The sequence below is a fragment of the Zootoca vivipara genome, chromosome 15 (assembly GCF_963506605.1).
Source record: "Zootoca vivipara chromosome 15, rZooViv1.1, whole genome shotgun sequence".
NCBI lineage: Eukaryota > Metazoa > Chordata > Lepidosauria > Squamata > Lacertidae > Zootoca > Zootoca vivipara.
In genome coordinates this window covers 8657243-8681752 of record NC_083290.1, presented here as the reverse complement: position 1 = coordinate 8681752, position 24510 = coordinate 8657243, and the positions used below count along the sequence as shown (strand labels likewise).

The following is a 24510-nucleotide window of genomic DNA, read 5'->3' as shown; positions in this document are numbered from 1 at the left end:
CTGCTTAAAGACCTCCAAAGAAGGAGACTCCACCACACTCCTTGGCAGCAAATTTCACTGCCGAACAGCTCTTACTGTCAGCTCTTACTTGTCGTGCTCTACCACTGAGTTACGGGCCATCCCAATAGATGCTGCTGTGCTGGCTGCATAAACAGCAGCACTCACTTCTGAGCTTCCATACGGAGTGGTGGAATTTCGTGTGGTTTCCTTCCCCCCCCCCCAGATACGAATGGTTTAAAGAACTGGACCTGAAATGGTACGCCGTTCCTGCTGTCTCAAACATGCTCCTTGAGTGTGGAGGACTGGAGTTCACAGCTTGCCCTTTCAATGGCTGGTACATGGGGACCGAGATCGGGGTACGAGACTTCTGCGATGCACAGCGCTACAATATCCTTCAGGTACCCTCTCTTTTTAAAATAATAATAAAAAAGTGGTTTGAGTGGCAGCACTCCTCCATCTCTATTGGCAGCCCTATAGAGGGCTACTGTGTGGATGTCGCTAAGGACTCCTCTTGTTCAGTTTGCACTGGAGGAAAGAGCAGTCCCTCCCCTTCAGCAGTTGGAATGTTAGCAAATATTCTGTAGCACTACAGCATTTCTGTAACTGGGTGGTGCTAGTTCATAGCAGCCTTCCCCAGCTTGGTGGCCTCCAGACGCCAATTCCCATCAGCCTCTGCCAGCAAAACCAACCATTGGGAATTGTGAGAGTTGTTGTCTAAAGCATCTGGTGGGTGCCATCTTGGTGAAGGGCTACTCTTAGATCGTCTATTGGCCCACTGACAAGGCCATTACTCTGGTGTGTTGATGAGGGTCCTTGAAGTCCAGAAGGTGGCCTTGCTCTTTCTTCACCTCTTCCTTCTTCGTAGGATGTAGGGAGGCGGATGGGCCTGGAAACCAACAAGCTCTCCTCGCTGTGGAAAGACAAAGCTGTGATAGAAGTAAATGTGGCTGTGCTTCATAGCTTTCAGGTGAGTGGGAGCAGGGGGACAGGAGGGGAATGGCTGTAGCTCAGTGGGTAGAGTCCAGGCTTTGCACACAGAAGGTCCCAGGTTCAATCCCAGACAATCTCCAACTTCAAAAGAGCAGGTGATGGAAGGGGCTGGAGAGCCCAGCTGGTCAGATCAGGTTATACTAGGCAAAATGGGACAACTGGTCTGGCCAAGTCTAAGGCAGCATCCTATTTAAGGAAGGGTTGTGGCTCAGGTGAAGAACATCTGCCTTGCATGTCAACGGTCCCAATCTCCAGCAATGGACATCTTTACAGGCAGTTGCGTAAGGTCAGAAGATTTGAGGAGGTGGTGTTTCTGCCTACCTGGTTCCAGTGCTGAGTTGGCTCTCAGCTGCCTCACTGGTCCAAAACCTCTCCCTGCAAGCAAATCCAAATGGATGTTCAATAAAGAGCCAACATTGCCTAAAGTAGGGCTGCCATACATCCAGATTCATTTTGCGAAAAAAGCTCAACAACACTTGTGTCCGGATTTTCACTTTTTGAAATATGGCAACCCTACCTAAAGTCCGTAAAGTGTATGTGCAAACAAATCAGGATGAATGCTCAATAAGCAGGTTGTTTGGCAGTAGGAATAAGCCCTTGTTTTCTGCTCTGCTCTGTATTAGTCTCATGCGGCACTGCTTCCGCTCTGCTGCAATTCATCTTCCTCCCCAAAAAGTTGTACACGATTACATAAGTTACACAGTTTACATAAATGAATTACATAAGTTGTGTCATTGCATAAGCTATGCAATTTAGCCGCAGCTATGCAATTTATGTAATTATTGACGTTTTGTTATTCTATCCCGTTTGTTTCAATGCAATGGAAATGCAATGCAAATGGGGGTGGTAATCAGTTACATATCACTGGCAGACTGGAAGCAACAGCAGCAAATAATACTGACGGTATTTGCAAGATTGATTTCCATTCCAGAAATGGGATGAATAGGTGAACTTCAGCAATTTCTGCTCCTGTTTCCCACTTTTACGGGAATTCTCTGGCACCCCTCTCTTAGAAGTGACTAGTGAGAGCTTGTGTGTTTCTCCCAGAAACAAAATGTCACCATCATGGACCATCATTCTGCTGCTGAGTCGTTCATGAAATACATGCAGAACGAGTACCGGATTCGAGGAGGATGCCCAGCTGACTGGGTTTGGCTGGTACCTCCCATCTCAGGCAGCATCACACCTGTCTTCCACCAGGAGATGTTGAACTACATCCTCTCCCCTTTCTATTATTACCAGGTGAGCAAAACAATCTCAAGTCTAAGTGGCCAGGGGCGGGGCCTTACTTGCGGGTTTCCCACAGGGGCATCTGGTTGGACCCGAACCCACAGATTTAAATTACAATAAAGAAGATTATGCCTAAATATTGGGGGTAGCTTTCTGGCGGTAAGAGCTGTTCAACAGCAGAATGGGCTCCCTCAGAAGGTGGAGGACTCTCCTTCACTGGAGGTTTTTGAACAGAGGTTGGATGGCCATCAGTCAGAGAATCTTTAGCTATGATTCCTTCATTGCAGTGGTTGAAGACCCTTGGGGTCCCTTCCAACTCTACAGTTCTCTGATTCTAGGATGCTAGGCTAGATCTAACCTCTCCTGTTTCATCTGCCCCACACCTGATGTCCTATATGATAGGTAGGGCTTGACCCAAATGGCCAGAGGTCCCCCACACCTGCTGCAGAGTTGTTGTTGCTGCTTCATATTTATTACATTTATTTGTCACCTTCTGTGGAAAGAAAGCCAGCCCAACGTTCTCTTAAAATATCCAACTTTCTCCCTGCTTAAGGTAGAAGCATGGAAAACGCACATCTGGAAAGACGAGGGGCGCAAGCCACGGAAAAGAGAGATAAGATTCTGCATCTGGGCCAAGTATGTTTCCAGGAGAAAAGTTGTTGCCATTTCTGCGGTGTGTAGGTAGTTTTGGAGAGCACCCCTGATGCATTGAAAGAATGTGTTTCGGGAGTCACAGGAACAAACTTCACTCCCATCCTGCACACCCAATGATGTCCACTGTATGTGCATTCAAAGTGGGGTGGATGTGCAACTAACTTTATAGAGGGCACTCCCCTTTTTGAAAGGCTTTCTGGTCCAAGCCTGGTTTAAAACTAAGGACATGCCATAAAGGAAGGCAGGATAGGCCTTGAAGTTATCCCTCAAGGGTTAACAGCCTTTCATTGTCTATTATGTTCTGCCATGATAACACAGAGGCGTTCCCCCCCCCCAGTGGTAGCATCAGTCTTGTGGAATTCCTCCCCTGCTGAAACGCAGAAAGCCCCATCAGTATTGGCATTCCATCGGCTCTTGAAAACACACCTATTTAGACTAGTGTTTTCCTGATCACCTGACTCTCCTTGATGGGTATTTCAACTTTAACAGGCTTGCATTCAACTCAGAGTAGACCCATGGAAAGTAACAGGCTCAAGTTCCTCATGTCCACTGTTTTAATGGGTCTGCTCCAAGTAGGACTAGCATGAATTTAATAATAATAATAATAATAATAATAATAATAATAATAAAAATAAAAATAAAATAAAAAATTATTTATACCCCGCCCTTCCCAGTCAAGACTGGGCTCAGGGCGGCTAACAACAAAAATATCAAAACAAGCATAAAAAAACCAATTCAATTAAAATACAGATTAAATACAATGTTAAAATTCAATTTTAAAATGGGACTCTACAAGTGGAGTACATTTTATATTTAAATATCTGTAGGATAAAACCTTAGGGGAGGATAACACCGGGGTCAGACTGAGTCAGTCCAAAGGCCAAGCGGAACAGCTCTTTCTTGCAGGCCCTACGAAAAGATGACAACTCCCGCTGGGCCTAGTCTCCTGAGAGAGAGCGTTCCACCAGGTCGGGGCTAGTACTGAGAAGGCCCTGGTCCTGGTCGAGGCCAGTCTAACCACCTTGTCACTCGGGATCTCCAGTATGTTATTATTTGTGGACCTTAATGTCCTCTGCGGGGCATACCGGGAGAGGCGGTCCCACAGGTACGAGGGTCCTAAGCCGCATAAGGCTTTAAAGGTCAAAACCAGCACCTTAAACCTGACCCTGTGCTCCACCTTAATTACAGGTGCTTTTAATGTAGTTGTTTTCCTATGTGTTTTAACTGTGGGCAGCTGCATCCTTAGAATGGGTTTGAGTCTTGCTGTGTTGGCTTTTATTTGCTCGTGAACTGCCTTGGCATTTCTTCTTGAAATGAAAGATGGTACATAAATCCTCTTGACATTATTAATTATAATCTTATTAATTAACTCATATGAATTAATTAACTGAATTGACAAGGAATCTATCGCTCCTCATTTCCCAGGGCTGTGCTTTTTGCATCGTCGCTCATGCGGAGAGCCACAGCAGGCAGGATCAAAGCGACTGTCCTGTACGCGACGGAAACAGGAAGATCAGAAACGCTGGCGCGGAACCTTTGTGACCTCTTCAACTGTGCTTTCAACACCAGGGTAAGAGGCTTCTTGGGATAGCTCAGTCAGCAGAGCATGAGACTCTCAATCTCAGGGTCGTGGGTTTGAGCCCCACGTTGGGCAAAAGATCCCTGCATTCCAGGGGCGGTTTGACTAGATGACCCTTGTGGTCCCTTCCAACTTCACAGTTCTATGACCTTTAATATCTTTTCCCTGCGAGGGGAGAGTGACATTATAACTACATCAGAATGTAAGAAAAGGCCCTCCTGGGTTTGGCCAATGGCCCATCTTGTCCAGCATCCTGTTCTCACAGTGGCTGAACTGTGGGAAACCAGCAAGCAGGGTTTGACCACAAGAGCACTCTCCCCAGTGTGGTGTAGTGGTTAAGAGCAGTAGACTCGTAATCTGGGGAACCAGGTTCGCGTCTCCGCTTCTCCACATGCAGCTGCTGAGTGACCTTGGGCTAGTCACTCTTCTCTGAAGTCTCTCAGCCTCACTCACCTCACAGAGTGTTTGTTGTGGGGGAGGAAGGGAAAGGAGAATGTTAGCCGCTTTGAGAATCCTTAGGGTAGGGATAAAGTGGGATATCAAATCCAAACTCCTCCTCCTCCTCCTCCTCCTCCTCCCCCTCCTCCTCCTCCTCCTCCTCCTCCTCCTCCTCCTCCTCCTCCTCCTCCTCCTCCTCCTCCTCTTCTTCTTCTTCTTCTTCTTCTTCTTCTTCTTCTTCTTCTTCTTCTTCTTCTTCTTCTTCTTCTTCTTCCCCTCCTGGGGCTCGCAGCAACTATGAGTGTGGGAGAAATGCGACTGCATTTCAAGGTGAACCTATTTCCGTCACCTGAGATTATGCATGTCTTGCTCTGCCAACAAAGCTCTCCCAGCTTGGCATGGCTGACTATGGCTTTCCCACCACAAAACCTTGTCCATTTTATTCAACCTCCACCAGCTGCATTATAAAGCCGAATTCCTCTTGTAGGTTATCTGTATGGACGACTACGATCCAAGGGATCTGGAGAAGGAAGCCCTCCTCCTGGTGGTCACCAGCACTTTTGGAAACGGAGACGCGCCCAGCAACGGAAAAGTAACTTTTCATGGCCACAAGGCAAAATGAATTTCCAGTGTGAGCGAGGTTATCAATGCAATGTAAATGGTGTCTCCTGTCTGTTTTTATTTTCTTTTGCCACAGATGCTACAGAACACGCTGCTGTCTATGAAACAACTGAGCAACAGATTCAGGTAACTGTTTATTGGCTGGGGGTGTGCGCGCACTCATCTTGCGCTTAACAATACTGTCAGGTTTCTGAACGTCTGGCCTTTCTGGTCTGAGATCCTGCTTTGCCATCTGGTCCTATGAGGAGTGTCGGAAGCTGCCTTATTCTGAGTGAAACCGCTGGCCCGTCTAGATTAGTATTGTCGACACTGAGTGGCAGCAGCTGTCAAAGGTTTCAGATCAGGGTCTCTGTCACTCAGCGACAATCCTTTTGTTTGCTGTTCTTGTATTGATTATTTTAAGGACATGTTTTTAGTTATTAGGGTTGCAACTTTTATTAACCTGAATATGTTGAATACATTAAAAAACAAAAAACTTTTGATTGACTAAAAGAGTGTCCCCAATTCTATAAGGGAGAAGATATTGGTAACTTGTTTAAAAAAATTGCTTGCATGCAACACTAAACCGTGGTTTGCACTTTGCTTGGCTTTTATGTAACACTAAACACACACACCCTCCCTTATTCTGGCATGGATGGAATAAGGTGCTAATTTTAGATTAGACACAGTTTAATGTTATGTCCAAACTCAAAATGGTGGGTTTAACTATGGTTTGCTGAAATAAGCACTCTTAAAAAAACAATGGTTTGAAGTTGGCATTTCCCCAACAAACCATAAGACCAGTGACACTTCGGTTTGGACATTTATGGGAGAGATGGAGGAAGCACATGATTCTGTGGTTCAAGGTGACTTGTTCTCTTAACACTATGCTGTGTGTTAGATCCAAGTTGCCTTAATGCCTGTACAATATCCAAAAACAAAAGCTGGTGTTTTTTTGTGTGTGAAAGAATGTCAAACCTATGCCCATTTGATTGGTTATTTGAGCAATCAACTAAAATATACAATTAATCAAGCTTTCTTTAGTTAGTTGAGAACCCTGTTAATCATGCAAGTGGTGTAATACCTGGGTGTTCCTGCTGGGCTGTGTCCTTGAACTCTGAAAACGTCTCTTCCTTGTCTGGATGGAGGATAGACAGGGGTGTGGATATAGAAATCAGCCTACTGTACAGCTAAAATTGACATCCATGGCCCCACCCACTTTTGCCTGTGGTCCCGCCCACCACTGGCACGTGACCTCAGGAAGGATGCCCAAAGTGGAATGTGACCCTTAGGCCAAAAGTGGTTCCTCACCTCTGTCTATTATACGTCTATCTCACCCATAAGCAAGTCTCTCTCACCCAGAGAGCTGATCAGGGACCCATCTCTGCTCAGACGCTCCCCAAACCATTCTGCGCGTCGCCCGTCATTTCTTTCCGATGGTATCAAGAGCGACAGCTAACGCAGCTCTCCCCTTGGAACAGATACGCCGTCTTTGGCTTGGGTTCAAGCATGTATCCAGAGTTCTGTGCCTTTGCCCGCACCGTTTACCAAAAGCTCGGGCAGCTGGGGGCGTCGCCGCTCACCCCGATGGGCGAAGGAGACGAGCTCAATGGACAGGAAGAAGCTTTCCGGATGTGGGCACTCAATACCTTCAAGGTTGGTACCAACAGCCACCAGATTCAGGAGGGGGGAGGGGAAGGATTAGGTCCAAATGTTGTAGAGAAATGGGCAATGCCACAATTGGGGGTGTTTCCTGACCCCTGTTCTGGGAATCTGGGGATGGGGGGCTGAAATTAGGAGCTTAAAGGTAAAGGGACCCCTGACCATTAGGTCCAGTTGTGACTGACTCTGGGGTTGCGGCACTCATCTCGTCTCTGATTTTGAATGCACCTGCAACTGGACCAAACTGTGCAAATTAGTGCAGAATATCAAGGAGAGTTAACATCACTCTTTGGCCCTCCAGATTACTGGCTTCCAGCCCTGGCCAGGACAGCCAACGGTCAGGGATAATGGGAGATGTAGGCCAATAGTACCCAGAAAGGCATTGTTTCCCATCCCTGAGGTTGAGAGGAGTGGGAAGGCTGTGATGGCTCAGGGCTGGGTGTGAGCAATTTGCACATGCTCAGAGACACCCACTTACAATTGCTTGGAGTTTTGTCTGTGAATTGGCTGGCAGCTGCTGTGCTAAAAGCTTATTGCTGTGCCTCAGTATTCATCAGCTGTAAAATGGGACCAATTTCCTCTTGCACATGTCTGGTTGTTTGGCTTCTGCTTTTTACTTGTGGAATGCTTTGAGTTTGGATTATGTGGTCCACCACATGTGGCACACACAAAACTCCAGCCTTAGCCTCACTCTCTCAGACACAGGGCCATCCTTGTTTCTTGTGAAATGTTGACAGCTATGTGAACACAGGAGCAACAGAGCCTATTCCAGGCAATCCTTCCCGGACAGGAAGATGATTGTGTTCCCTTTGCAGCTATCTGCAAGAACTCTCTGAGTTTTCAGTGCTTATGAAATGGTCATTGAAAATCATTCCCCTCTTAGCAGCTCGCTGCCCGCCCCCATGTTTTGTCTCAGTTCTAGAGAAGAAATGGCACTGTTTTGCATCATCTTTACATTTAACCTGAGCTGGTTTAAACAAACCAACAAACAAACCAACATGTTTTAATGTAATCAGTTGAAGTGAATTTATTTACTTACGGTCCATGCTAACTAAAGATGATAGCCCTCCATAATTTCAGCCTATCTTCTTTTCTGTTTTTTTTTTAAGATTGCCTGCAAAAATTTTGCTATCCGTGAAAAGCACAAGATCTTGGTTCCGAAAGCATATACATGTAATTCAACCTGGGATCCAAAGAATTTTAGGACTGTGTATGACTCTCAGCTTCTGGACTTGGGGAAAGGTATAATCTCCTCCCACCTTGCCTCTCAAATACATTTGTGTGTGTCTGCAATATATTAATAGTAGTAATAATAATAATATGTAAAGGTAAAGGGACCCCTGACCATTAGGTCCAGTCGTGACTGACTGGGGTTGTGGCATTCATCTCGCGTTATTGGCCGAGGGAGCCGGCGTACAGCTTCCAGGTCATGTGGCCAGCATGACAAAGCCGCATCTGGCGAACCAGAGCAGCGCACGGAAACGCCGTTTACCTTCCCGCTGTAGCGGTACCTATTTATCTACTTGCACTTTGACGTGCTTTCGAACATAATATGTACACACCTTCAAATATTTCATAGTACTTAAACCTCTGCTGTTGTTTAAATCCACCATTTCCCTCTTAGTTTCCTCCATTTTTGCTTCACTCAAACTTCGGCTGTTGTTTTAAACCACCACTTTTGCCCTCTCGGTCCCTCTCCCGCCTTCTCCCATGCCATGGGCTGCTGCTGTTGTCCAACCTGCCTTCTCTTTTGTTCCTCTCCCCTCCCATGACTTTGTGGAAATCAAGGATTGTGATGCAGCCCTCCAGTGGGGAGGAATCTGTGATGACATCCTTACATTTGTATGTGTATAGGAAGATATCATTGGAGCTGTAAACAATCTCCTGATTAAGTGCATCATGCCGAATGTTCCAAACTCCAACTTAGCAAATGTTTCCCCCTTCACAGCACTTGGTGATGTCCATGGGAAGACCATCATTCCGATGAAACTAAAGTTTCGGCAGAACCTGCAAAGTTCAAAGTCCAGGTATTCAAGTCATATTCTGAGTATCCCTGTTTTAACCCATCCTAGGCATAGTTCTTTTCCCCTTTTCATTTTTTTTAAAAAAACTAATCTGGACTTGGGGGTTATTTGGACTGGAGTCCTGAAGACCTGGTCAGCTCATTTGACCAACAGGTAGGAAGATACTGACATGTGCTGCAGTTTACTGTGTGTTGATCGGCACGTTTCTAAATTTCCCTTTAACTGATGGGGGGGGGAACCCCCCTGCAATTTGGCAAGGTTTTCCATAAATGGTCAACAGGCTTTCAGGGAATCTAAGTAAGAGACAATACTTCTCCCCATCAGACACCAGAAATGTATCCTGTCCCAAAGTGTCAACAAGGAAATCCTGTGACGGTTTGATGGGTCTGTTTTCGCTTGCCGTTTCAGTCGAGCGACTATCTTAATTAAGCTTTCCTGTGAGACAAATCAGGAAGTCGAGTATCTCCCTGGAGATCATCTCGGGATCGTCCCTGGCAACCACAAAGTTCTCGTGGATGGCATCATCGCCCGAATCACAGATGCTCCTCCGCCGGATGAGATCATTAGGCTGGAAAGGCGCAGCGATCGTAAGTCAGGACTTGTAGAACTTTAAGCCCGAAAATCTGAAACCAAAGCAAAGCTCAGAGTCCCTCCAGACATCTTTTGCATTGTGCATCTTTTGCATTGTGCATTCATAATTACTGGGCGGTTGTAAACAACCCACTTTCAACACCATTTGTGTCTGCAAAGGCTTTGGGGTGAACATCCTACTTCTGGGTTTTCAACTTTCGGAAGCCAAAATGTTTGAGAACCAAGGTGTCTGAGAACCAAGGTTCCACTGTCTACTTATCCACTTGAGTGTTCATGTAGCTATTTCAATTCATATTTCTTTTTCTGGGTGAAATAATAATAATAATAATAATAATAATAATAATAATAATAATAATTTATTATTTATACCCCACCCATCTGGCTGGGTTTCCCCAGCCACTCTGGGCGGCTTCCAACAGAAGAATAAAATAATCGATTAAAGATTAAAAGCCCCTCTAAACAGGGCTGCCTTCAGATGTCTTCTAAAAATCTGGTAGCTGTTTTTCTCTTTGACATTTGATGGGAGGGCGTTCCACAGAGCGGGCGCCACTACTGAGAAGGCCCTCTGCCTGGTTCCCTGCAACTTGGCTTCTCGCAACGAGGGAACCACCAGAAGGCCCTCGGTGCTGGACCTCAGTGTCTGGGCAGAACGATGGGGGTGGAGACGCTCCTTCAGGTATACTGGTCCAAGGCCATTTAGGGCTTTAAAGGTCAGCACCAACACTTTGAATTGTGCTCGGAAACATACTGGGAGCCAATGTAGGTCTTTCAAGACCGGTGTTATGTGGTCTCGGCAGCCGCTCCCAGTCACCAGTCTAGCTGCCGCATTCTGGATTAGTTGTAGTTTCCAGGTCACCTTCAAAGGTAGCCCCACGTAGAGCGCATTGCAGTAGTCCAAGCGGGAGATAACTAGAGCATGCACCACTCTGGCGAGACAGTCTGCAGGCAGGTAGGGTCTCAGCCTGTGTACCAGATGGAGCTGATAGACAGCTGCCCTGGACACAGAATTGACCTGCGCCTCCATGGACAGCTGCAAGTCCAGAATGACTCCCAGGCTGCGCACCTGGTCTTTCAGGGGCACAGTTACCCCGTTTAGGACCAGGGAGTCCTCCATGCCTGCCCACGTCCTTTCCCCCACAAACAGTACTTCTGTCTTGTCAGGATTCAGCCTCAATCCATCCTCCAACCGCCTCCAGGCACTCACACAGAACCTTCACCGCCTTCACTGGTTCTGATTTGAAAGAGAGGTAGAGCTGGGTATCATCCGCATACTGATTAACACCCAGCCCAACCCCCCTGATGATCTCTCCAAGTGGCTGCATGTAGATGTTAAAAAGTATGGGGGAGAGGACAGAGCCCTGAGGCACCCCACAAGTGAGAGCCCAGGGGTCCGAACACTCATCCCCCACCACCACTTTCTGAACACGGCCCAGGAGGAAGGAGCGGAACCACTGTATGACAGTGCCCCCAGCTCCCAACCCCTCTAGATGGTCCAGAAGGATGTTATGGTCGATGGTGTCAAAAGCCGCTGAGAGATCCAGCAGAACTGGATAGACCAAGGCTGTAGAGACCAAGACTGCCCTCTCTACAGCTCAGCAGTGCTCCATCCTTTTCTCTTAGGGTTAAAATTGATGGGAATTAGTGGTACAATTTGGGTAACTTTAGACTCTGAGTTTACTGGTCTTACGGGGGGACTTTTTCTTCAGCTGGTAAATGCATATTAGTACTTCAAATTCTTCAGAATGCAGGAAGCCAGTCCTGCTATGTTTGGCGGTGGTAGCAATGGGAGGGGTTCCTACTCTGTTCTGCCCCGGACTTCTGCCCCAAAGCCTTTCCTTAATGGTACCTCTAACTGGCACTAGTTGCTGAGTTCAACCAAAGTCTGGAAAAAACATTTTTAGGGCAGGAAAGCAGCCACACCTATTTCTTGCTCTGCGTCTCCTTTGCACAAAACCTCATCCCCAGCTGACTTCCTCTTTTGGAGATCTGAAGATTTCTCCCCCAACTCGTTTCCTCTTCGATTCCAGGTGGCTACTGGACGACGGACAGCAAGTTCCCAGCCTGCACTCTTTCCCAAGCCTTGATTCATTTCCTGGATGTTACAACTCCGCCTTCCCAACAGTTACTTCGGAACCTTTCTCAGCTGGCAAAAGAAGAGAGCGAGAAGGAGAGGCTGGACCTCTTATCTCATGTGAGTTTTGCCATGATGAAATGGACATTCGCTTTAAAAAAAAAAAAAGCCTGCTGAATCATAGAGTTTTCTGGAGTGGGCCTGTTGTTCGTTTGCTAATGTTGCTACTGTGTTGCCCATGGGGATAAGGAGAAAAATGATTCTGTTCACTTTTCAAAAAATATATATTTATAAATGCATGACACCACAACATCATACAATACATAACTATATGAAATAACTTCAACGTAGCAATGGCAATACAGTGGTATCTCGGTTTACGACGACGATCCGTTCCGGGGAGCCAGTCGCTCCCCGAGTTCGTCGCTCGCCAAAGGCACGCTTCTGCGTGTGCGTAAAGCGCCGATAGAGCACTTCTGCGCACTCATGCGCTGCGCAGTTCGCTTCAGCGCATCCGCGCGTGTGGAACCCGGATGTAAATACTTCCGGGTCTGTGGCGGTCGCTCTCTGAGTTCATCGTAAATGGAGACGGTCGCAAACCGAGGTTCCACTGTACAGCACACATTATTATTATTGATTAAATTGGTGTACCGCCCTATATCCACCGGTCTCAGGGCAGTTCACAGGATAAAATTACAATATAAAAACACAAAATACACAATCAAAACCAAAACCAAAAAACAACCCAATAACACTCCCCCAACACATTTTAAAAGGGCATGACAATCAACCAAAGGCCTGGTTAAAGAGAAACGTTTTTGCCTGGGCACCAGGCGTACCTCCCTGGGGGAGAGCATTCCACAGACAGGGAGCCACTGCAGAGAAGGCCCCGTTCTCGTGTTGCCACCCTCTGTACCTCACGAGAAGGAGGCACACAAAGAAGGGCCTCAGAAGATGATCTCAGGATCTGGGTTGGTTCATATGGGGGGAAGCAGTCCTTGAAGTATTGTGGTCCTGAGCTTGCTGCATGTTAAAAGTTCGCATTTAAATATGAATGTGCCTGATTCGCACTTCGTGAATTGCAGCCACCCTTTAAAATCCACGTCCCTCCAAATTTCATGATGCAGAGGGATGTGGAGAAAAATGCATATACTGTAGTAGGGTTACAACTTTGATTTACAGCCGGCTGGCTCTCTGATGGGCTTTTTTGCGTGTTTTGCGTTTTAGAACTTGGAGGAGTACAACAAGTGGAAGTTTTACAACAGCCCCACCTTCCTAGAGGTGTTGCAGGAGTTTCCGTCAGCCGAGATCTCAACCTCTTTCTTGCTGTCGCAGTTGCCTTTGCTGAAACCCAGGTATTACTCAATCAGTTCCTCGCAAGACCAGGAGCCCGGAGAACTCCACCTGACAATCGCCGTGGTCACCTACAGGACCAGAGGTAATAGGGGCTTCCTGGAGTGTGATGCCGCACAGTGGGAAATTCAGCAGAAGCTGGTCCATTGGGACTAGTCAGGCACTGCCCCACAGATCTCTGCTCTCAGCCCAGCCCACCGACTTGCCTTCCTGCTTACAACCAGTCCAGGAAGTGGTCCTAGATGTCAGCTTCCTCCTCCTCCTTAGTCCCAGTGTTGCCCCTTGTAGAACTCAGCAGGGAAGAGGATGGGGACTACAATGAGTAGCCTCTGGCGCCACCTGCTGTTGGGCTCCCTGCCTTCTGCCCTGCCAGTCTCAATGGGCAGCAGACACCACTGGGTGACTCCTTCCCACCAGCTTCAAAACAGTCTGATGGCAACACGGCAACACTGTGTTTGTCCCTCGCACTTGGCATTGGGCATAGCAATTAGGGAGGCAGGGCGGGAGAGGGAGAGATTCAATTCAATTTGCATTTAAAGGCAGATCTACCTCTCTTTGCCCTTCCTGAACTGAAACGCAGCCATCGTTCGAAATTCCCGCTTCTCTGAATTTTGAAACGCAGTTCTCCAACCAAGTTGCTTGTACAGAAGTGCATATCCTAGGATAGAGTGTGCATAGAAATGGACGTATTGGGGGAAATAACACATTCACCAATTTGTCTATTAGGGGACATTTGCACTAAAAAGCAGACAAAATTTCCAGTGGGACTTTTAAAAAGACAAAATAAATCACAGAGGAATGTGGAAATGTAGAGAATTGAAAAAATGAGATGGGCAAATCAGACACTTCCAATTTCTCTATCTCTGGGTTGGAGAGGGTCGGGGAACCAGCGGAGGCTTCGAGGTGGGAGAGGAGCAGAGCCACAGGACTCAGTGAGCTCCTTGCTGGCATGTGTGCTTTGGGAAATGCCAAATAATGCTGACACCTGGTATTGACTTAGGCTGGATCCAGACACGTCAAAGAAGTGTTTCAGTTAAAGGCGTTGTAAACTTTGTATGAGAAATTGGGTTGGCAAAAACGGAGGTCCACAGCGCCACCTGGTGTCACAGTGTTGTAATGCATAGACAACGCATATAAAAGCGCTTTTTCTTTACCCATCTAGCTGAGTTTCGAATACTGTATCACATTAGCCTCTCGTGGGGTAATGGTTTAATTGATATTCTCTCCCCCCCCCCTTCCTCCACTCAGACGGAGAAGGTCCGGTGCATTACGGAGTCTGCAGCACTTGGCTGAACACTGTTGACCTAGAGGAGACCATCCCCTGTTTTGTACGCAGGTAATGGCGCAGTCAAGAACTGGGCTGTAAGAAAATGTTGGTGGACTCACAGCCTCAAAATGACATGTGGGGTGCCTGCAGTGCCCCATCTTCCAGGTCAGCCCTATCCTGGTTGTGCACAAAGCACATTAACTTGATTTTACGCTTTTGCTGGCCGAAACCAACCAATGCCACCCCCATACAATTTATTTATCTTACTTTATTAGATTTATATACCACCCTTCATCAAAAGTTCTCAGGGTGGTTCACAAGATAAAAACACAAAATAAAGCACAAATACAGTGGTACCTCGGTTTACAAACACAATTGGTTCCGGAAGTCTGTACTTAACCTGAAGCGTACTTAACCTGAAGTGAACTTTCCCATTGAAAGTAATGGAAAGTGGATTAATCCGTTCCAGACAGTCCGTGGAGTACTCAACCTGAAGCGTACTTAACCCGAGGTATGAGTGTAATTGGTTCTGGAAGTCCGTACTTAACGGGGCACCCACACTCCAAGTTAATGCAGAGTGAGCTGTGACATCTTTGGAACTCACAGAAGAGTGTCTCCTGCCAACGGCCGTGATCTTGGAGAGTAAGGAATAAGATGCTCTGTCAAGTGTTGCAGAAGTTGGTAGGGCAGCTCGGTTTAGACCACCTAGTGAGTTCATGGCAAGAACTGATCTGCTGGCTTCATCATTTGATCCAGGGTCTCGTTTATTAAGTATAATTGTTTAATTGACCCTGAAATGCGGAGTGCCTAAATGAGTATTACTGAAGGCTTTAACGTGGGGAAATTGCACTGGAGTATATGAAGTGGTTTCTGAGCTCCTTGATGGGTTGATAATTAACCATTGTTGCTTTCTGCTAGCTAACACCTGAGTGTTTAACCTTAGATCGGGTAGAAAAGTTATTTGGTTGCAAATCTCCATTTTGAAAGGGTGTTGTGTTTAGCATTTGTTGCCAGGCTCCATGGAAGTAGAATGTAAATGAAGTTCTCTAGGAGCACACAGCCTCAGGCAAAATGGAGGCCGTAAACAGAGAAACTTGTAGTTTTAGATCTGTTTGAAGTATTTCATATTATTTCCTATTTTACAGAAAGCAGAGCCTCTGCTGGACTGCACAAGATCTTGTATGGAATTACTTGGATGTACAGTGGTGCCTCGCTTAATGAATGCCCTGCTTAATGAAATTTCCGCTTAACGAAAGGTTTTTTCTAGTGGAGGTTGCCTCGCTAGACGAATTCGTTTTACGAAAAATACGTCTAGCGAATCACGGTTTCCCATAGGAATGCATTGAAATTCAATTAATGCGTTCCTATCGGCAAATTAAAAAAAAATCAATGCATTCCTACGGGATTCGCTAGACGAATTTTTCGTTATAAGAAAAGACCCGTGGAATGAATTAAATTCGTCTAGCGAGGCACCACTGTATTATTTACCATTTTTGTTCTGTTTTGAAGAAAGTTCTGCGAGTAAAGCTTTAATTAAACTTATGGGCCTTGACAATGTTTTTATTCCAAAAGGAGTCAGTTGTTATGCACCCAGTCGCTTCAAGCTGCACAATATTAATATATGCATTATCATTTGGACATAGCAATAGGCCTACTCAGTTGTTGTTTTCTGTCTAGTGGTGATGACTTCCGGCTTCCAAAAGACCCACACGAACCGTGCATCCTGATTGGGCCAGGCACAGGAATCGCCCCGTTCAGAAGCTTCTGGCAACAGCGCCTCTATGATTTGGAAAAGAAAGGTAAAAGGGGACATTTGCCACCAGCTATTAGGCCTGCATACATACCACCCGTTTAACAAACACATAAAGCGTGTGACTTCCCCCCAAAGAACTATGGCAACTGTTTAACCTCCCACAGAACTACAGTTCCTAGCATGCTAGCAGGAACATTTGGCAAATGAGAAATAGGCACACTTCAAGATCCAAGTTTTAGTGTATAAAGCCCTAAACAGCTTGGGACCAGGAAACCTGATCACGTCTCATCCTTAATATATTCATATTCAGCCAATCACTGTTTTCTGCAGCTGAGGGCCTGCTGCATAAACTTTCCTATCAGGAGGCCTCTTCCTCACAATGTCAGAATTTGGCCTTTCGTGTGGTGGCACCTACCCTTTGGAACTCATGGCCACTGCATATCAGACGGCCGCCATCTTTGTTGTCTGTTCAGCTAAAGGGGTTTCCCCTTTCCACGTGGCTTCCAAAAATCTTTATCCCATCTGCTCTCTGGCTTGGATTTGAACTGAATTTATGTATGTGCTCTTTGTTATGTTATGACAGTTTTTGTAAATTATTTTATATACATTATATTGTAAAAATCACTTCAGGAGGCCTCGTGAGAAGCAATTTACAAATGAAAGCAATAACATTTCCACTCTTAAAAAATAAATCAAAAAATATTTATTTATTTATTTATTTATTAGGTTTGTTAATCGCTTTATATTTACCCAGGGCAACCCAAAACCACTTACAACCAAACAGACAGACAAACCCCCACATAGATATATTAAAAACAAGAGAGGGGGGAGAAAAATACATTAAGACCATCCCACTTACTTCTAAAAGGCCACAGACAGGTAATTGCCAAAGGCCTGGTTTTAGAGGAACATTTTTGCCTGGCGCCTAAAGATGTGTAATTAAGGCGTCAGGTAAGCCTCCCTGAGGAGAACATTCCACAATTGGGGAGCCACCACAGAAAAGGCCCATTTGGGCCTCTCTTGCAGGAGGCACACGAAGAAAGGCCTCGAGTGACAGTTGCTGCCTTTCTGTTTTCTCTCCCCCCCCAACTTTGCTATCATGTTTCCTTCTTATAATGCTTCAGGGATGGGCACTGAATCCCCCCCCCCCGAAACCTCAACATCTGTTGGCCCTTCCCTGCTAAATAAATAAATAAATGCCTAACTGCCCCAAAACATAGAAAGCTAGCATTTCAGGGACTCTAGTCCCTGACGCACTAATTTTCTGTTTGCGGGGGGATGCATCTATTCCACAAAGGGCCAGTCTCACCACAGCGGGAACTAGGCACCCCAAATAGTCATGAATTAAATTGGGTCAGAAGGAGATCCGTTCGCACTCCACCCCACCACCCCGGTGGAAAGCTGATTTAGAGGCTTCTGATTCTAGGGATCAAAGGAAGGAGTATGATCCTGTTATTTGGCTGCCGACACGCCAGCCTGGATCACCTCTACAAAGACGAAATGGAAGAAATGAAAAGGAAAGGGATCCTCCGGGAGGTCTACACAGCTTACTCCAGAGAGCCTGGCTATCCCAAAGTAAGTCTCGTTTTATCTTGAAGGACCCAAACATGCATTTCTTAACCTTTTACATATTTGCACATCAGTCTTGCTCCTGTTGCGACCCACCTTGGGTTAGGCCACAAACCACTAGAGCAGGGGTTCCCAGACTACAGCTGGGGGCCAGATACTGGCCCCCGGTGACCCCCACCAGCCACTGCCGCTGCCCGCTCTTATCAGAGCGGCACAGCGCAGCTGCCCACTTCCAGGTCGCTGGGCACATCAGAAATAGCTTGTGTGCATGCGCCAGCATCATTTCCGGCGCACTTCCGGGTTGGAGGAGGCCCACGCACATGTGCACAAGCTATTTCCGGTGTTCCGTCAACCTGGAAGTGCACCGGAAATGACGTTGGTGCATGCGCACAAGCTATTTCCGATGCTCCCAGCGACCTGGAAGTACGCCGGAAATCGCGTATGAGCGTGTGCTCCTGCGCACTCTGGCCCACTGCGCGATTCGGCGCTCGAGGCACTGGCCCAAGGCCAGGTAAGTCTGGGGGCCCCTGCACTAGAGGTCCAAACTCACCAGCTGAAGAGCAGTGGTCCCGGACATTTATGACAAATTAATTAACTAACCCTTTTGCGCCCCAAATTAAATAACTAACCCTTTTGTGCCACAGGTGATGGGATAGCCCTCTTTCTGCCTGAGACCTTGGAGAGCAGCTGCCAGTTCTAGTAGACAACACTGTGTTAAATGTTGCAGCCCTAATTTAAAACGTCGTATTGCTGATGGAGCTGAATAACACACGGGTTTGTTCTTCTCGCTCCCAACCCCAGGTTTACGTCCAAGACCTTCTTCGGAAAAAGCTGGAGTCCGACGTGTGCAGGCTCTTGCACAGAGAGGGGGGCCACCTCTACGTCTGTGGGGACATCCGTATGGCTAGAGACATCGCTAAGACGTTAAGGGAGATATTTGCCAAGCATCTGGGCTTGACGGAACAGCAGGCTGAAGATTACTGCTTTCAGCTGAAGGTATGCTGAAAACTTCTTTCTTCATCATCTTTGGAAATCACTCGTAGCCAAGTAAGATTGTCTTCCATGAACACGGTCTTAACAGAAAGTGACTGTGGAGGACAATTCTGGATCCATACGTCCTTCCACAGTGGGGAGATAGGTTTCCAGACGGGAGTTGATCATGGTGAGGGTTTGCCAAGCATGCCTTCCTCTTAGCTCGTTTCTCCCTTTCGTCCTGAGTTCGAGCGTCTTCAAAGCCTATGACACCTTTGGTAAAAGCTGTTCTCCAACTGGAGCGCTCGCAGGCCAGTGTTTCCCAGTTGTCGGTGTTTATACTACTTTTTTTAGATTTGGCTTGAGAGAGTCTTTAAACCTCTTTTGTTGACCACCAGCATGACGCTTTCCATTTTAAGTTTGGAATAGAGTAGTTGCTTTGGAAGACGATAACCAGGCATCCGAACAACATGACCAGTCCAACGAAGTTGATGTTGAAGAATCATTGCTTCAACACTGGGGATCTTTGCTTCTTCTAGTACACTGGCATTAGTTTGCCTGTTTTCCCAAGTGATGTGTACACTGAAAACACTCAGCTTGTGTCTCCTGCAGACTGTCAGTATTTTGTCAAGGAGGGGTTAAAATGCTCGGATCTTGTTGTGGGTCTCCCAATGGGGCATCTGGTTGGCCACTGTGAGAACAGGATGCTGGGTTGATGGGCCCCTGATCTGATCGAACAGAATTCTTCTGGTGTTCTTAAGTGTATACCAAAAACATATTAAAGGTAAAGGGACCCCTGACCATTAGGTCCAGTCATGACCGACTCTGGGGTTGTGGCGCTCATCTCGCTTTATTGGCCGAGGGAGCTGGCGTACAGCTTCCAGGTCATGTGGCCAGCATGACAAAGCCGCTTCTGGCGAACCAGAGCAGCACACGGAAACGCTATTTACCTTTCCGCTGTAGTGGTACCTATTTATCTACTTGCCCTTTGATGTGCTTTCGAACTGCTAGGTTGGCAGGAGCTGGGACCGAGCAACGGGAGCTCACCCCGTCGCGGGGATTCGAACCGCCAACCTTCTGATCGACAAGCCCTAGGCTCTGTGGTTTAACCCACAGCGCCACCCGCGTCCCTACCAAAAACATACTTTTGTGCAATTAAAATAAAGTCCTGTTTTACCCTGGTGCAACAAATCAACTTAAAAAAAACCATGTACATGTTGTGGCAAATAATACTGATTGCTGGTTTATTTCATTCGCTTTTACAGAGGCAGAAGCGATACCACGAGGACATCTTTGGGGCTGTGTTTCCCCACGAGAACCAAAGAGAACTGGAAGAAATGAAACTTGACAGAGACACCAGTAACTGGAGACCTCAACCTCAACTAAAATTTTAGCCATAATTTGCACACTTGTCCACCTTTTCCATCATGATTGGGGGCAAATTTTGCTTTCTCTCCATACTCTGCCTACGTGGAGGCGACTAGCAAGCTTTGTCCCATAAATCTCAGCTTTAACAACATCGAAAACCCGAAACACTACATATTTAATTCTATTTATTCTGTAAATTCCTTTTTTAGTTTGTGTATATTTTATCAGAAGCTTGGTCTGTCAGCTCTTTTTTAAAAAAGAGAAAAAAAGAGAATATCTATTATTGGACAAAGGCTCTCAGATTTGTGATCTGATTTTACCCTGCATTACATGTTTTTAGAAAAGGGAACAGAAAGTAATCTAGATTTAAAAACGAAACAAAAGAAAGCAACCAGATTAGCGGGCAAAATCAACAGCTCCTACTTAACGAAGGACAAACTATTGTGCCTGGTGCATAAGGAGGCGGGGCACTGATGAGGCAAAGGACAATGTCATTGGTGCAGCTTGGAGGCAGCCCCATTGGTTACTCATCTAGCTGCACCATAGCCCAGCCCCTCCCAGGAGCCAATCAGCTGGGCTGGGGTCTCAGGGGCGGGGCTTGGAGCAGGGTATGTTCATGGTTCATAGATGGGGCCGTCTTACCCATAGGCACTAGGGGTGCAGGGCGCCGGGCTCTCAGGGGCGCCAGGCCGAGAGTCCGGGGCCCAAGAGTTGAGTCTGGGGAAGAGCCTGCCCATTGGTTGGAGTGCCGCGGTGGGCTCATCTGCTGCGGGCGGCTTTGCACCACGAGTTTGGGGGCGACTGAGTCAGCAAGATGCTGAGGTGGCCAGTCGGTCCGCCCTCCTGTGCGCCTGGGACTGGGCAACCTGGGGAGGGGCACCGGGTGGATCTTTGCACCCTGGCGCCGCATATGCTTAAGACAGCCCTGTTCATAGAGATCAAGGCCCAGCCTTTGGCTTTCTTTTGCAATGCTCATCACTTTGCTGCGGCCTGAGGCTAGCTGCTGGTTACACAGGGTTAGGGGCTACCCATAGTTGGCTTGACTTAAGCCAGGCATCCCCAAACCTGGCCCTCCAGCTGTTTTGGGACTACAGTTCCCATCATCCCTGACCACTGGTCCTGTTAGCTAGGGATGGTGGGAGTTGTAGTCCCAAAACAGCTGGAGGGCCGAGTTTGAGGATGCCTGGCTTAAGCATTTGGGAGTGTTTACCTTTTCCATAGCAAAGCTTTTTTTGGGTTTGCCATTGTCACTGCTTTCTGGAACCACCAGGTAGGAGCCAAAGCTGGGTGGACATCGCAGAGGGTTGGACTAGATGACCCCCTTCCAGGATTCCAACCCTACAATTGTATGGAACTGTGCAAACTGTAACCAACCCTGGTCACATCTGTACTGTGCATTTCAAGCAGTCCCATACCACTTTTAATAGATGTGGCTTCCCCCCCCCCAAAGCATCCTGGGAATTGTAGTTGGTTAAGGGACGCGGGTGGCGCTGTGGGTTAAACCACAGAGCCTAGGGCTTGCCAATCAGAAGGTCGACGGTTCACATCCCCGTGACAGGGTGAGCTCCCGTTGCTCAGTCCCAGCTCCTGCCAGCCTAGCAGTTCGAAAGCACATCAAAGTGCAAGTAGATAAATACCTACAGCGGGAAGGTAAGCGGCGTTTCCGTGCGCTGCTCTGGTTCGCCAGAAGCGGCTTTGTCATGCTGGCCACATGACCTGGAAGCTGTACGCCGGCTCCCTCGGCCAATAACATGAGATGAGCACCGCAACCCCAGAGTTGGTCACGACTGGACCTAATGGTCAGGGGTCCCTTTACCTTTAAGGGTGCTTAGAGTTGTTAGGAGACCTCCTAGTCCCCCTTGCAGAGCTGCAATCCGCAGGTTAATTTAATAGTCAATCACCCTTCCCAGAGAACTCTGGGACTTGTAGCTCTGTGTGGGGAATAGAGGTCTTTCAACATCCCTCAGCGCCCTTAACAAACTACAGTTCCCAGGATTCTCTAGGGAGGGACAATGACTATGCTTGAACCCATTTCCTGCCTTGTGAGTGTGATCCTTGCTTCCTCACTCCCTTCTTCAGGGAGTGTTGGACTAGGATAGCGGAGATCAGTGCTTCAGATCCCCTACACATGCACCACACGCGGTTGACCTTGGGCCAGTCATGTTTTCTCAGCCTAGTCTACCTCATAGGGTTGTTTTGAGGACGAAGTGCACCTCTGCAGGAACAGGACTCTTGTCAGAACAAATTGCAAAAGTGCTAAATAAAATCCAAGCACATCGGAGGGGGGGGGAAGCTTGCTGGATCAGGCCAGCGGCCCACCTCACCCACAGTGGCCAACCAGATGCCATGGGAAAGCCTTGCCCAGGGCTAACGGGTGTGAAGAAAATGGTCCCTATATGCACAGGGGACAGGAAACCACCCCCCCCAAAAAAAATTCCCTGCAGCAAGAAGAAGAAGAAAGCGCTATGAACTGTTGATGCAACCTTTAATTGACAGCAACACAACGCAGGCTACTTGTCTGTGTGCTTGCTAGTTAATTAGTGGTGCTGTTTTAATTTATAAGGGAAATAAACCATTGTTCCTGTTCAGCGGACTCTTGTGTACTTGCTAAAGCTGGCTCTCCTGAGAAATTTGAGGCAACGAACCGGCAGGACTGAGGAGTACAAGGTCACATCCACACCGAGGAACTTTAGACATGCCTGACATAGTCAGAGGAAACTGTACGATACATGGTACAGTATCTGCATTTTGCTGCAATTTTATAGACTCCTTTTCTGAGCTTCTTTGCTGTTATGCATGTATGGTGCTTATGTAAACGGCCGTTGTCCTGGCCTTAGTTTGAGGCTGTGGTGGGGACGTGGGATTTTGGGGGACTCGTTTAACTGCCCCGTCCTCCATCCTTGGTTTTAACACTTCCAAGGGCAGGGGATATTTGATAGCAGAGTACATTCTGTCATGCCGTTCTCTCCCACCTGAAATGCTGCACAATCCCCGAAGATCTGCCCCACGTGCCTTTTTCTGAAAGTGTACATTGGCCCCAGTTTGAGGTCTAGGGTCATACAGCTTTAACCTGTGCTTTTGGGGTGTGGGTGTGGATGTGGGTGTGATCTGGCACGCTGGTGTGTTATTTGTCTAGCTGGCTTCTTACAATAAACACCACAGACTTTTTGGAGGAAAAGGTGGGATATAAATGAAATAAATGAACTCTTCCGCTTACCTGCTTAAGAAAGCTGGAGGGGCCAGCCAGGTGGAGATTTCAGCCTCCAGAGATCTCCTCGTGGTCGCAGTTGGCGAATGCGCCCGGCAAATTTCTAACGCTGCCCAGGACTCTACCACCTCCACCTGCTGCGTGTCTAAACCAGGCCTGTACATGTTGGGAGTGAAACCCAGGCTAACACTTGTCCAGGATGATTTTGCTAATAGCTTCACCCAGGAGAAACTGGGAGTTTGGTGGCTCAGGGAGAGATATTGACAGGCAAAAATGGACTAGGTGTGCCACTGAGGAGCAGCCACCAGATGGCACCAGCAGCTCGCGAAAAGCACAACAGGTTGGCACTTTATTAACCCCGATGTTGCTTTCACGGGGAGAGGCAAATCCGTCAATTTGAGGTTCTCATTTTTGCCAATTTTAAATTCAGTTGTCTGCTTTTCCGCACCAATTTATCACACCCATCAGGCTTTCAGTGCGAATTTCTCCTAGCAAACACAATTAAGGCCCATTTTCTACAAGTGACTTTCCATAATATAATGTGCTTTTGTAATGTTCACCGATTCCTACATTTTTACGCACATGTTCCCCTACGCATTTGTACAACCGCTTTGGTTGGCGAACTGCATTGCAAAATTCGGAGAAGTGCAATTTTCAAAGGATTGCTGTGTTTCGGTTCACGTTCTGGGCTTGAGGCGCGTGAATTATGCAGTCCCCCATTGAAATGCAAACAAAATCCCATTTCTTCCTCCTCCCCAGGTTTTGCTCCACCAAAGCACAACCCCAATGGATAAGCTCAGAAAGCTTCTTTGAATCTACATTTCAATGTTCATAGCTCGATCTCCTTATTGTGTGTGCTGGTGGGGCATTTATCAATTAAATCTATATCTTGCCCTTTGCCCCAAATCAAACACTTCTGTGAGATAAACTGGTAGGGTGGCAGGCAGGGAGCCCAACTGTAGATGGGCCAGTAGCAAAGACAGGCAGAGCCATCTGCTTCGAGTTTTGTCCCCATCCTCTTCCCCACTGCTTTGTGCAAAGGTTGCTCTTCCTCTTAACTACCTGAACCATCACTGGCTGCATGTGTCCTGGCAGTCTTATAAGCTGCCTCAGAAGAGCAGGGCTACAGAATGCCTTAAGCACACAAATGTTGTTGTTTTTAGTCGTTTAGTCGTGTCCGA

General features: G+C 47.2%; 1 protein-coding gene across 1 annotated transcript in view; it reads left to right on the top strand.

The window, feature by feature from the left end:
* The window catches only part of NOS2 (nitric oxide synthase 2), a 36943-nt gene extending 16245 nt beyond the window's left edge, over window positions 1–20698 (top strand). Inside the window, exons 10-27 of the mRNA XM_035139976.2 lie at window positions 224–398; window positions 866–967; window positions 2038–2232; window positions 2774–2856; window positions 4300–4444; window positions 5379–5483; window positions 5589–5638; window positions 6973–7147; window positions 8263–8395; window positions 9102–9180; window positions 9586–9764; window positions 11796–11959; window positions 13067–13277; window positions 14441–14528; window positions 16137–16258; window positions 17639–17787; window positions 18583–18777; window positions 20019–20698. Coding sequence (XP_034995867.2) covers window positions 224–398; window positions 866–967; window positions 2038–2232; window positions 2774–2856; window positions 4300–4444; window positions 5379–5483; window positions 5589–5638; window positions 6973–7147; window positions 8263–8395; window positions 9102–9180; window positions 9586–9764; window positions 11796–11959; window positions 13067–13277; window positions 14441–14528; window positions 16137–16258; window positions 17639–17787; window positions 18583–18777; window positions 20019–20147 — 2479 coding nt within the window. The 3' untranslated portion in view covers window positions 20148–20698. The remainder of the gene's footprint in view (window positions 1–223; window positions 399–865; window positions 968–2037; window positions 2233–2773; window positions 2857–4299; window positions 4445–5378; window positions 5484–5588; window positions 5639–6972; window positions 7148–8262; window positions 8396–9101; window positions 9181–9585; window positions 9765–11795; window positions 11960–13066; window positions 13278–14440; window positions 14529–16136; window positions 16259–17638; window positions 17788–18582; window positions 18778–20018) is intronic.
* The last annotated feature ends 3812 nt before the right edge of the window (window positions 20699–24510 follow it).